The sequence below is a fragment of the Brachyistius frenatus genome, unplaced genomic scaffold (assembly GCF_029030835.1).
Source record: "Brachyistius frenatus isolate BFR_SWC_R1_liver_20210118 unplaced genomic scaffold, ASM2903083v1 Contig_21, whole genome shotgun sequence".
Taxonomy (NCBI): domain Eukaryota; kingdom Metazoa; phylum Chordata; class Actinopteri; family Embiotocidae; genus Brachyistius; species Brachyistius frenatus.
Window position 1 is genome coordinate 3666025 of NW_027210620.1, and position 14550 is coordinate 3680574.

The following is a 14550-nucleotide window of genomic DNA, read 5'->3' on the forward strand; positions in this document are numbered from 1 at the left end:
GTGCGCGTCAATATGCAAACGACATGACTTTATTGCGAAACTTCTCGCGGGGCACATTTCTGCTGTGAGTTATGATCATCATCTCCGAACAGAAGCTGGCTCACTCACGCCGGAGACGAGCGTTCGCCGGTGTGTGTGGGTGTGTTTGTTTTATGGAAGGGGTTACAGTTGCACCGGTTCAGGATTCAGCGCGCGGGCTTCTCGCATGTACGTTGTAATTCTTTTCCTCTCACGATTTTGGATCGTCCCGTACGGCCGATTAAAACACCGGCGAAGTGTTTCGGCTGGATATTCCACCGTGACCCGATGGAGGCTAAACTTAGCTACAGCTGCTGTGTGTGTGTGCTTATCTGTGTGCAGGAGGACATGTGACGTGATGATGGACATGCGCTGTAATGGGTGGTCGGGTGGTGCTGGTGGTGGTGCTGCTGGTGGCGGTGGCGGTGGCATGCGTGTCTGGTAATGCGGCATTCCTCTGATGGATTTGAGGGCGTGGGTCGTGTTCACAGTGACTCCGAGCACGGAGACGCCGGCAACTTCTACCGGAGAACGACCCAATTAAATATGCACATAATACAATAAAAAGAAAATCATTACTGGAGATGCCGGGGCTCATTTTGTGCTCTTCGGGCGCTGCGAGTGATGCGAAAACAACTCTTCCGGTTGCATTTTCCATCACAGTAAACAAGAAGTTTCAATTTAGTTTTATTTAATTTTGCCTCTTTTTATTTTTTATTATTATTTTTTTTTAATACAAGTGTCACACTCTGTTTACTGTCGATCTCCTGACACCCACACGAAAAGACTGCAACTGGGAAAAACATCTATTTTAAACACCTCGAAAACTTGTGATGTCACCTCCCGTTGTCGTATTATGGAGAGTATTTGTTGGCGGAAACAGCTGTCAAGGCTGACATGCTCATGTTTTTAGCAGGTACAATATTCACTGTGTTCACTAACTTAGTTTAATTGTGTTGGCATGCTAACATCTGCTAATTAGCACAAAACTCAAAGTACAGCATCTTTAGTTAACGCAGGTATTTAGCCATAAACCAAAAATCCGACACTGGTGAACCTGGAGGGGAAATGAATGTATTTAGCAAACTTCCATGGAAGTCCATCCAATAGCTGTTGAGACAATTTACAACCCCACCCTCACCCCACCCAAAAAACAAAAAAACAAAAAAATCCACCTTCTTGTTGATGCCTGATAAAAGTTGTTAGGATAACAAAGTCATTAGAATAATCTAAGTCTTTACGGTTCATCCTCTGGGGACCATAAGAAGTCTGCACAAAGATTTTTCTTTTAAGATATTATACGGGGGTAAGCGGAAACTGACCTGCTGGGGATGCTACAGGAAAAGCCCCAGTATCTCAAATATTATGAGGATTCATCCTCTGGGGACCATGAATGTCCGCACCAAATTCTATGGCAATGCATGCAATAGTTGCTGAGATATTTTACGAAAAAAAAAAAAATGATTCAACCGAATGTTGTTGCTAAAACGTTGTATCGCAAGAGTGTGAAGGATTCATCCTCTGGGAACCATCAGCATCTTTACAGATTTGTTCCGTTCATATATTAACTGGATAAGTAAAGTCTCTGACCTGCTGGTGGAAAACCCAGAAGATCTCAAAAGTGATCAGGATTCATCCTCTGGGGACCATAAATGTCCGCACCAAATTCTATGGCAATGCATGCAATAGTTGCTGAGATATTTTACGAAAAAAAAATGATTCAAGATTCAACCGAATGTTGGCGCTAAAATGTTGTATCGCAAGAGTGTGAAGGATTCATCCTCTGGGAACCATCAGCGTCTTTACAGCTTTGTTCCTTTCAGATATTAACTGGATAAGTAAAGTCTCTGACCTGCTGGTGGAAAACCCAGAACATCTCAAAAGTGATCCGGATTCATCCTCTGGAGACCATGAATGTTTGGACTAAATTTCATGGCAAAGTTGTTGAGACTTCTAACTGGTGGGAAACCTGAAAATATTATAGCAACCCATGTAATAGTCATCGAGACATTTTTCATGAAACCAAAAATCTTAAACCCAACGACACGGCCAACGGAAAAACTGTTAAGATCACAAAAGTCATTTGAATTCATCCTCAGGGGATCCTAAATAATTCCACCAATTTCCATACCGATCCGTCAAAAAACAGTTTCGATATTTTCACAAAAAAAAACAACAACATTTGAACCTCCACCTGTAGACGGCAAGAAAAGAAGTTTGGACTTTGTGATTGTTTTTTTGTTTTTTTAGAACCATCTCGATTTATTGAAGTGGTTTTCTGAAGATATTTTGGGAATCATCACAATAAACAAACACACTTTAGTTTCCCGCCCAAATAGTAGTACAGTTTCTCTTCAAACCCCATCGGTGCCTACGACCGACGTTTAGAAAGGAGCCATCGAACAGAAAGCGTCAGTAAAAATCAGTGCTGAAGTAGCCGAAGTGTCTTCAAGTTCGTCACCGCCGAGTTACGAGAGGAGTCACAGTTTTTTTTTTTTTTGCTTTCGTTGTGGATTCTGCGACGTTACGTCCGTCCCTCTAAACTTATAAATACCCCCGAAACAAATAAAAGCAAAGAATATATTGAACAATATGCAGTCGATGCAACACAACTTCTAAAAGTCCAAGTAAAGTCTTATATACTGCAGAAACAAAACGTGTCTTAACTTTTTCTACAAATCGGGATTTCGGTTTTGGATTCTTGGATTTTCGATGACCGATCGCTGGAGAGTCTATAAAAACCTAACTTCACATCGAGCTGTCGGTGTTTCCAAACGTGTTGGGGTTGCAGTTTTCGCTCGTCTTCGGCGGCCAGTCGGCGAGTCTTTTGTCTATGAAGATCATCCGCCTTCCTCTCCGCCCGGCTGGAGGATCCTGGAAGGAAAAGACAGATAGATAAGAGACACTGTGAGGAGTTGTTGTTGTTTTTTTTGTCTTTTTCCATCTCAAGGAGTCGACTTCGAGTTCAAGTTTAACATTAGCGGAGTAGTCGTTACAAAAAAATAGGTGCGAGTCTGATATTGGTAGCTGGGAGAAAAAAAAACACTCTTGTGCTGGTTACCTTAGCCGACCCTTCGAGTTGTTAAGATAGTCCGCAGCTTTTATATTCTTCAAATAGTAAACAAGGAAAAACTTTGAAATTTCAGTTTTATTTTTTTGAATTTTGTCTTCCGGCTGATGCAGGTTAAAAATATGCTTCCTAGTAAAAAAAAAAAAAAAAAAAAAAAAAGTATGTGGATCCAGGTTTTCATCCTCCTGTTGTGATCGCTATACAGGAGATAGAAGCACTTTTCGACGCTAAAGCCAAAAGTATGCGGACGGCGCTGCTTCCATTACTTTCTCCGTCCTCCTTCGTTCAGTTTAACCGACGCACAAAATCACACCGACAGAAAATTGTTCTGGTTTTGTGCGGACGAACTTCCCGTCAACGATTCCATCCAACACTTTCTGGGATAAACTGCGAAGCAAAACTCGAGAGCCAAAACAAAATGTGCGGCCGACCCCTCTAATCGGGGAGAACAGAGCAAATCTCTGCAGCTGGCTTCCAAAATCTGGTGGGAAGCCTTTTGCCAAAGCGTGGAGGCTGTTATCGCTGCAGATTAGTGCCACCAGTTATGGACAGAGACGTTAAACAATCACAGATGGGCGTCATTTTTCAGGTGAATACTGGATGAAAAAAAAGGATCCGCACATCCAATAAAACTTTTATTTGCGGGTGCCGAGCTCAGAAAGAAAAAAAATCTCGGCGGGCTCTGTTGTGCTCCGACGTCGGTTCATTAATAATTGCCGTGCGACATTTCGATCGAGATCCTTATCAGTGGGTTTTTTTGTTTTTTTTTTTTTGGGGGGGGGGGGCAAATATTAACTTCAAATTTCATATAATCTATATAGATTCTCTAACATTTTTTTAGAGAGGTGAATCAAGTCAGAAAACACAGAAATGTGTCTTAAAAAAGTTGCGGCCAAGTGACACCATCAACCCCCCCCTCCCCCCCCCCCCGAAAAAGATAATAACAAAAATCTATAAAAGAAAGAATATGAATTAAAAAAATATATTAATTCTCATTTTTGCAATTAAAAATTCCGCATGTTTTTTTCCAATGAAATATATTAGAAAATAAAATAATAATTGTCGTGACAAATAATAATCCAAAATATAATTTCGGGGAGTTAACGAGACAAAATAAATGAACAATAGAAAATGCTGATGCTCATTTTAAAATGATGAATCACAAACATCATTTTCTGACGTCCACATACTTTTGGCCGTGTCGGGCCACGAGCTAATGAGCTGACGAAATCTGCAACGAAGAAGGAATTGCAGCCCAAAGTGAAACCCGCAGAGTTTATTCTGCTGCTCCATCCGCTGTGTTGTGATTCCTCAAATCCTCCCGGAGCTACTTGTTGTTCTGTTTGTTTTGCAGCCGTGTGTAACGTCTCTATTGTTTTCTCTTCCATACGTTTCGAGGCCAATTTTCAGCACGCCGCTGCTGGTTTCAAGTTTATTTAAGTGTTCGTAGCTTCAACTCGCACCGGCATCTGCTTTTTTTTTTTTATTATCTCTCTCTCTCCGTCTCTTTTTCTTTCTCGTTTTGTCTCCCACACAGAACACCCACATTTTTTTTTTTTGCTTTGTTTTGTTTTTGTTTTTTTTTTTTTTTGGGGGGGGGGGGTCAGAGCGGCCGCAGTGTTTGGATATCGTGGTTTTTCTGGTGTCCTGCTGAGAAAAGTCACAGCTCAGACTGCCCCTCTCGATGTGCACACTCCTTTTCTGAAACACACACACACACACACACACACACACACACACACACACACACACACACACACACACACACACACACACACACACACACACACACACACACACACACACACACACACACACACACACACACACAGCTTGACCCAAACGCGGGCTGAGCGGCCCACAGTGACCCCCTGTGGCGAGCTGCAGCCACTGCAAGTCATCACTGCTGGGGGGAGGGGGGAGAGACGAGTCTCACTAAACAACATCCGTGTGTCTGTGTCTGAGTTTAACACTCAAAAGCACCGTTACAACATTTAATAAATGACTTATAACCGACTATCACATCGGTGTCAGCAGCTATAACGTCCTTTTTGACTGTATTTGTAGAGTCGGAGTATTTTTGTTGTTGTTTGTTGTGCACACAGACTGGATTTGCATCCTTCACAAAATGCCTGGAACTTGTAAACTCATCTTTGTGCTTCCTTTCCTGTTGTTTCATTCCGATTTGCATCTTTTTCTTTGGACTCTTTAAAAAACTCGACCTGCTCTAAAGATCTGCATCAGATATTTCCAAATCAGCCGTTGTGACGAAGCGGCAGTGGAAAGTTTGGCGCGCATCAATAATCGCATCGCGTAGATACGCAAATCTTTTAAAAGGTGCTTTTAGTTTGTTTCTGTATTGATATTACTCACTTTCATATCGGCAGTATTGATACTTCACCATTAAGCTGTATGTAAAAAATGCAATATGTCTATATTATTTATTGGGATTTTCTTTTGTCTGATATTTGTACTGTTACACATGAATCAATGGGGGGAACCACGTGAGAAAAACCTACACGTTAATCCTTGGTGACCCATCGTAGTTCGCTCTTGACGTTTTGCAGCTCTGATAGGTTAACGGGAGGTCCGGGCAGCTTCACTGCACCCGGCAACGCTTTCTTCTCCTCCGGCGTCGGAGCGGCAGCGCTGGTCTGTTCAGGCGACTGAGCCTGAGCGAGAAAAAAAAAGAATCATACCGACAGCGGTAGAAAGTTGAGGTCGTCGTGGTTACGGCATCATCAATTTGAAGTTAGATTTTATAAAAAAAAAAAAAAATAAAAAAAACTTCTTCAAATCTCATGATTGTTTGTACATTGAATATTGTCTTAGGTATCATGTTTGTGTGAAATCTTTCGTTGTTGTTGTTGTTTTTTTTACTACCTGAAAGATGTGTTACTCAGTTACAGTCACTTCATGAAAAATGTTCAATGTAGGATTTACTTCTTGCTACGAGCTCTAGTGTGGCGCTATTCTCCCCCACCAAGCCACAAACTACACTATAAAAATGTGTGTGTGTGTGTGTGTGTGTGTGTGTGTGTGTGTGTGTGTGTGTGTGTGTGTGTGTGTGTGTGTGTGTGTGTGTGTGTGTGTGTGTGTGTGTCCTGCACAACATTCACACCCGGTATTATCATGCAATTTGAATTCCCATTGATTTGGATGCATTTGCGTTTGAAACGCATGCAGAACACGTGGCAATAACATCAGTCCCGCCGGGATCTTTACAGTCTGAACGTGAGCTCGCTATGAAGAAAAAAAAAACATCAGGTAGAAAAAAAAAAAAAAGTCGGTTAAGTCCGATCTCGATGAGCGTTTTTTTTTTTAGACCTGGTTATTGGTGAGGTGGAGGTCGGGGAAAATGCACTCGAACACCAGATGTAAATGAAAAAGAGCCTCGGGAATTGGATCTCGTTGCCCGGATTCAAATCACATGTTAATGGCAGATGTAAATGTGTCATCTCACCTCTTCTGTGTCTGCTGTCTCCTCTCTCCTCTTGACAGGATGTCCCGCCCCTGGACGCAGAGCTCCCATCGGGATGTTCAAATTAGCCTGACAGACAAGCGAGAACAGCCAATGAGAACCTTTCTGACACATAAATAAAGTCACCTGTCTCTGTGTGTGTGTGTGTGTGTGTGTGTGTGTGTGTTTGTGTGTGTGTGTGTGCTCCTGCTGTTTCCTCAAAACCCCCGTGTTTTGATTATGACCACTACTTCCTGGTTATCATCGCATCCCTAAAAGGGGCATGTGTCTTTATGAAAATTGGGACACGCGCGCACACACACACACACACACACACACACACACACACACACACACACACACACACACACACACACACACACACACACACACACACACACACACACACACACACACAGACCTGCCTGCTAACTCGATGTTCTCCCGCTGCCTGCCCCGACGTGCCGTCACTCGGGTTCGATGTGTTCGTTGTGTTTTTGCACCGTATTGTACATAAGCTCGTGTTGTACAGCTGTACAGAGTGGCAGTGTGCCGTGCCTCAAACCGATGTCGGTGGACGTTGTTCTTGGAGAGAGAGAGTTATATATATTTTACAGAGATTAAAAAAAAAAAATTATAAAAAAAAGGGGGCGGAGGGGGGGAGGGGGGGAGGTTTAATGTCGGACGGGAAGGTTTGCCCGGAAGATAAAACGGCGGAGGCCTCGTTCGCCGAGCACGTTTGGCATCGCCGTAACGTCGCTCCGGCTGCCGTCTTTTTTGCGCTCGGCGTGCCGTCGGCAAATCGCCTCACGACAAACCGCCGGCGCGACCAAAGAATCTGAAGGAATGTTTCACCCCGGGTCGAGAACGAAGCCGCCGGTATGTTTCGGAAATCTGTTTTTTTTTTTTTTTTTTTGTTTTGTTTTGGTTTTTTTTACAAGAAAACACAGAAGTTTATCGCGGCTCGGGCTTTTCGGTCGCCGAGCGGTCACGTGGCCGGAGAGGTTTGTGAGCAAACCCCGGGGCGGCTCTGTCCGATTTATTTGGAGGTAAAAAAAAAAAGGCCGGATTCTGACGTTGATTTCACGAGGAGGCGACGGCTGAAACAATTAGTTTATTAATCAATTAGTCGACTGGCAGGAAAAAAAAAAAAAACAACAACCTGGCGCCGGACATGACCCACAATGCACCACTTTAGTTTGGAGATTTTCCTTTTATCTATGCTTGATGCCTTCCCTACTTTCATCTACATCCTGCTGCTTCTGTACCAATGCAAATCCCCCCTCCCTCCCCCCCTCCCCACGTGGGATTAACAACATTCATCTCACCTTATCTCAGGTGCAGTATGCTAATAGAGGCTAAGGTAGCCTCGAGCTGCTCGCCACCAACCGGTTGATTTCTCATTTTCAAACTCGTGGTCACCGGTCGTCCACAACGCATGAAAACAGACTAAATCGGCGGCGTCCTTCTTCAGAAAATTAAACTCGCAATGCGGACGAGAAGTAGACGCCGACATTTTTTTTTGGGCGGCAGATCTTTTGCCCGTACATTTTTAGCGGCGCGTTTTTGCGACCGGTGGTTGGACGGAAAACGACAGCTGTCTGGGAAAATACCTCGTGACGACGTGATGCCTTTTGGAAATGTTTGAAACAAAGTGAGAGATCTGTTGTCGATGGAGTCAGATATTTATGACGTGAAGCTGTGTCCTGCTGTTTCTTTGTCTGTGATGAACTGATGAAGGAGACTGAACTGACAAACCCCATGTTTGTACCGTACTGGTGTCTGGAAGAAGAAATAAAGAATCCTGATGCCTATCCCATGGTTAGACGTGAAAACGAGCACAACGAGAGGAGAGACACGCACACGCACACACACACACACACACACACACACACACACACACACACACACACACACACACACGCACACGCGAAGCCATCAAAGCGCAAACAAGACAACTCTGCATACGTTCGCCTCGCTGAAACTCTGCACTAATAAAGCCTTGATTCTGTATATGCACAGCTGGAACTCTGTATCTGCCTTCGCCAATAAATACTTTAATGTGGTAACTTTAATTCCTTCTGGAAATCTTCATTTATTTTATTTTATTTTTCCAAAGCTTTTGTCCTCGCTGTACTTTTTTTTTTTTTTTGTTTGGGGTGGGGGGGTGGGGGGGAGGCTGTTCTAGCCTTCACAAGAAGTCACACTCTCGTGCAGGAAGCCACACACGAAGCCTTTGGAGCCACGCCGAACCTTGTACGAGCACACAGAGGAGTCTCTTTTACCTGGAGGGCCTTCACGTTGGACGAAGGTTTGGACATAATCCCCTCCGGTGAGTCCACTGACCTGCAGGAAGCACAGATCACAGGCGTTCAGCTGTGTGTGTGTGTGTGTGTGTGTGTGTGTGTGTGTGTGCGTGTGTGTGTGTGTGTGTGAGTGTGTGTCCATGCATGTCGGGGGGCACCGGGGCTCTGATCCTGCGGTTTTCAAGGCCCGCGGGATACCATTTCAGTTGCTTAGCGACTCTTATAAAAGAGAAGCAGGTGGAGGAACTATTCCTCTGAATCATTCATGAGACGGAGACGGAGAGAGACCGTCAAAATAAAAGTGCCTCGATTTCACCGCTCGCGAGGCCGCGTACGCCGACGCCGACAGGCAGGAGATGAAAAGAAGTCGCCTTCTCCTGTACTTTTCTCCTCGCCGACACTCGTGAGCAGCAACACGCTGTCGACTTTTTAATCCCGCTCGGCCTCAGTTTAGATCAGACAAAAACACCTTTTTTTTTTTCTTTTGTTCTACAGCAAGTAAGTTACGTGTTAAAAGTTTACAGCATTTTAACTATTAATGTCGTCAATATGAGGAAATTAATAGAGTTCGCTTAGTGACATTAGTTGCGCTATTAGTTTCCACTGGTAAATACATTTAGTTTGAGGTCATTCCACAACATTAATGTACGTATGTACTTTTAAAAAAAAAAAAATCATTACTGACCCTACAGTATTGTTACAAATATGTAATTTGACTTTTGACTTGGGACATTTCGCTCTTTTCTGTCATCTTTCAGCATAATATCACATATATAACCATCATGTGTATATTTAAAACCCTTCTATAAGAATATTGTGTTAAAATGAGTCCAAACATTAAAAAAAAAAAAAAAAAAAAAAAAAATCACCCAGAGGAGCATTTTAAACAGACTCATGCAGCTATCATTATGCTCATAAATAAAAAAAAATCTTGATAAGTTAGCCAGCCAGCTACAGCTGAATAAAATCTGCGAGCAGCTGTTGGTTTCCATAATTGCGGCAGTTTAGTCAACAGTTAGCTTCTGGTGCGTTTCTGACGTCACCCGCTGGTTTCTGCTGATACAGCTTCTCTCTGACAAAATATTATAAATATTATATATCTAAATTTTGCTAATAAATACTATTTGAAATAAGGAAAAGTAAATATGAGAAATAGCCAAAATTGAGCTGAATTCATTCCCTGTAATTCCTCCTTCTTGACCCGATCCATGTATCGGCATGTGAATCCCAAATTGCGACGACAAAACTACTTTTATTTATTTATGAAAAGAACTCCAAAAAAAGCACACACAAATTATTTTTTTTTAAATACCGCTTTTTTTTTTTGTACTCTCGATTTAATTTGATTTCTAACGAGTCAAAAATCGACCTGACTTGCGTTGAACTCGATAAAGTTCAGCGAGGGAGACGAGACTGAAAAACCCGAGTCGTGCGGTGAAGTAAGTCAGCGAACCGGTATTTGTTTACGCAGACTAATTTGTTTTTAGGAATCGGGGCCGCCTGGGAAACGTGCTCATTTCATTTGATGGCTCGATTTCCAATCACGCTGCAGTAAAAGTGTCCTCAGGTTGCCCATTAAATTCACAAAATAAAAACATTCGGGGACCTCCTCTCTTCCTTATTTCTCTCAGCTGGTTTTCAGTTATAACCCCCCCCCCCCCCCCCCTCACCAAATCACACAGATATCAACACTTGCCCAAGTGGCTCCTAACCGTAGAAGTTTCCATGGCCTATATATCTTATCTGCGGGGTTGCCCGGGGGACCAGAGGACCAGATATCTCCACCGGTTTCCAGGGTGTTTGTTTGCGCAACAACACGCGGTAAAAAAGCTTTCGCTGTCCTTGACGTAAGCGCAAAAGCCCGGCCACTCCCAAAATTACCCCCCACACACGCCCGCCTGTGTAATGAGGTGATATTTATGTTGGCCGCGAGCAGCAGCTGCTCTCCTGACGCCGCAGACGTCGGGCCCTTTCGATTAATATCGTGCAAGCACGTGCGCCGTGTTTCTCGCGCGCGCGGTCACAGGTGGACTCAGTCTTTACACCCTCAGTGAGGCCAAAAGAAGAAGACTCTCTTTGAGGTGTCCTTTTGTGTACGTCAAGTATGTTAATGAGGGTCTTTTGTCATTTTGTTGATCTGTAAGATATAGCTGGAAATATTCCCGTGTGTTTCGCTGAACTCATCCCGTCTAAAGCCTCACAATAACTTCTTGATATTTGTTTGTTAATATAAACCGTAGGGCAAAATATATATATATATATATATATATATACCCAAGCTATATAAAATGATGTACTGTATTTGTGACCTGTTTTAAAGAAACAAATTGAACATTTTATAAAATCCAGTTTCTCCAGAGCTCTTTGCTTAGACTTCAATTAAAAGATTAATAACTTCCCTAATGCCAATTGCCAGTGTTTGCTAAAATAAGATAAAGTGAGCTAAGCTAAGCTAATCATCTCGTGGCTTTAACTTCATATTTAACGAACAGTCAACTCTCAAAATCAAGCGTGTCAATCTCACTGTAAAGTTTAAGGCTGAATACCAAAGATTTTGAGATTTTCATTGGATTTGTTTACAAAAAGAATAAATAGTTTCAACAAAAACTTCTTCTTTTAAAAAAAAATCAAAACAGAACCAAGTAACACTTAATTTCTCCATTTCTGAACTCAGTTTTGTTCCCAAACTTACGGATTGCTCCTTTAAAAAAGTGAAATGAATACGACAGTACCGGCCTGAACCGCTTCTGCCCGTTATAACACGGCACATGAACATGACACAAATATAAAGCAGGTGTAGCTTACCAGCTGATGACAACAACAACTGTATCGTCTAAAGCTTGTTGACTTCTACTTTCTATTCCCTCACACACTTTTCGCGTCTGTCCTCTCCATTGCTTTCTTTTCCTTTCTCTTTTCTGCCTCTCTCTCCGTCCCTCTCTCCGCCGCCTCGTAAGTGGCAGAAGGATTCCTCTCATATCTGGGATTTGTTCTCACTATAAATAGACCGAGTGATACACAGAAGGGACCTGCTTTCTATCCACACACACACACACACACACACACACACACACACACACACACACACACACACACACACACACACACACACACACACACACACACACACTACCATGGACACACGCAGAGACGAACCAAAACAGAGTCAAACAGCAGCACCGACCATTTGAAGTAATTTAAGCACCTTTTTTAAGTTTTTTTTTTTTTTTTTTTAATTACTTGCAGTAGAGTGCACCGGTGAGGTAATTCATTTACTCTCCCAGACCATACTTCATTCAAAAAAAAAAAAAAATTCTGCATTTAAGAATGAAACATTCAAACACAAAAACCTGTCTGCTGATATGATGCTCATGAATGTTCCACTTTCCAACTTCTTCTTAAGGTTTTATACAGCTGCAGGTACAGTGAAACGTTTCGGTGAATGACGTTAGCCTATTTCCCTGCTGGACCAAACTTAATGAAAAAAAAATTAACATTTAAGCGTAAGGCATAATATTGTCTATTTTTATGACATTTATAAACATTTATAATGATGAAATTGATCCCTGATTTGAACATCTTTAAAAAAAAATTAATATTAAGCTGCTTTTAGTCAAATGTTCGAAGTGAAGAATGTACTTGCAAGACCAAACTTCATTTACAAAATTGAGCATTTAAAGCGTCAACCACTCAACTACAGAACTGTCTGCTTGTTCAATAGCATTTCTAATGTGTATACAAACTGTGATCCCTGATTTCAACTGATTTTAAAGCTTGCTAAGCTGCAATTGCAGTAAAAGACCGAAGCCTCAAACTTCATTCAAAAAATGTGACATTTTACCGTAAACCAATGAAACACAGTATTTGTCTGTTCATGATATTCACAGATGTTTACAGACTCCCGTGACTCTTGTGAGAACTAGATTTGAACATCTTTTAAAAGAAAATGTTTTAAGAAGTCATTATATGACTATGTTCTTCGGACAAACTGTTTTGCTGCAGGACCAAACAACATTGCAAAAAAAAAAAAAAAAAAAGAGGCATTTAAGCACAAATGATTATATAGTTTGCTTGTGTAGTGTTCACAAACGTTTAAGTCAAGATTGGTTCCTGATTTCAACATTTTTTGAAAATGTTTTTTAAGTTATAATTACAGTACAGTGTCCCTGTGAGTGAAATAATTTCCTGCACATGACCAAAATTCATTCCAAAAAAATGAAACACGTAAGCATGAACCGCCAAGTTGTTTGCTTGTATGATATTCAAAGATATTTCTAAGTACTTCTGTGGTCATTGTATTGCCTACGTTCATCCAACCCTGAAAACACTCTTTCTAATCTTAGTGACTAAAATGGCACTGGCCTATTTCTGCTGTGACACTACACACACACACACACACACACTCACTCACTCACACACACACACATTGATGTAGTCACGCTGTAATATCTACAGTATGCGTTGATGCACAACCACGAGCCCACGGAGGGGAACTATGATCTCACAGAGTTAAAGGTGTGTGTATGTGTGTGTGTGTGTGTGTGTGTGTGTGTGTGTGTGTGTGTGTGCTCTCTTACCTCCTGGTGTGCGTGGCTGCTCTGCCCTGCCTGCGCTCTCTCTGAGGTCCTCTTCGGCTACCTGACCTGTTTCCGCTCGTCCCGATTGGCTCAGAGACACCAAACTCCTCCCAGAGTGGAACCCGACCCAGCATGTAGAATGAGTTCTCAGCCACTCTGAGTGTGTGTGTGTTTCTGTATATATACATATATATACGTCTGCATGCTGGATTTCACCTACCTTTCTTCCAGGTTTTTAAAAAAAAAAAAATGTTCTTCCTCAAATAAAGCTGTCCATATACATTGCATCAAACCACAGAGATCCTTGTCGGCCTCACCTGTGAAACTGATCTGCTGCACGAGTCCAAGTAGTAAAATTCAGCGCCTCAAATTGTAGGCTTGCTTCTGACTACATGCAAATACAACCCACAGACACTGGTCTCACCTGTTGGCACGGCGATCCCTGACACATTACTGATAAACACCTGCACAGCTCAATGTGTTTATTGTATTTGACAACGTTGTGTCGCTGGCGGGCCGGACTACTGGCATATATTGTTTTGTTGACATAATTTCTATTTGAGTCCGGTGAAATACAAAAACAAGCTATAATGGGATTAGTACCTAATTTATTTTTGTTTTGTTTTATTGTGGTCTTTTAAAGTTGTGTTTCATCAAATTGCTTTATTTTCTTTCTGTCGCAACACACTGAAAACTTGTGATTAGTAAAATGACTCCACTATATATATATTTTTTCAATCGTCAGTCAGTCAAAAGAAAGAAATCCTGCTGGTCTCTAACTTAGGAATTTTAGTGCCGACCTTATGGACTCTTGTCGCTACCCTACAAATGGTATTTGCTAGCCTATGGATGCTAGCTTTCTTCCTTTCTCTTTTTTAAACAACCAGACTAATCTTTTGATAAGGCTGTGGTTTTTAATATTTTTTTAAATTATTGTTACAGATTTGAAAAAGGAGAACTGTAAAAAAAAAAAAAAAAAAAAGATTGTGCAAAGACACAGAACAGTCAAAATCATGAGAATAAATCAGAGTAAAATAATAATTTGACTTTGAGCCTATATAGTTAGTCTACCTTTTAAAATATTTCGATTAAAAACGCTACAGCTGAAAATTATACAAA

General features: G+C 41.8%; 2 protein-coding genes across 2 annotated transcripts in view; one reads left to right on the top strand and one right to left on the bottom strand.

Annotated features, from left to right (window-relative positions):
* cnksr2a (connector enhancer of kinase suppressor of Ras 2a) overlaps window positions 1-7458 on the top strand; it is a 59235-nt gene extending 51777 nt beyond the window's left edge. Inside the window, exon 24 of the mRNA XM_069696471.1 lies at window positions 6590-7458. Within this exon, the coding sequence (XP_069552572.1) occupies window positions 6590-6637 (48 nt within the window). The 3' untranslated portion in view covers window positions 6638-7458. The remainder of the gene's footprint in view (window positions 1-6589) is intronic.
* smpx (small muscle protein X-linked) lies at window positions 1174-13469 on the bottom strand. Its single transcript, XM_069696565.1, has 5 exons — window positions 13432-13469; window positions 8834-8894; window positions 6552-6638; window positions 5608-5760; window positions 1174-2892 (listed from the first exon to the last, which is right to left on the bottom strand). Exons 2-4 carry the CDS (start codon window positions 8867-8869, stop codon window positions 5611-5613), a joined length of 273 nt encoding a protein of 90 aa, XP_069552666.1. The 5' UTR covers window positions 8870-8894; window positions 13432-13469; the 3' UTR covers window positions 1174-2892; window positions 5608-5610.
* Between the last annotated feature and the right edge of the window lie 1081 nt (window positions 13470-14550).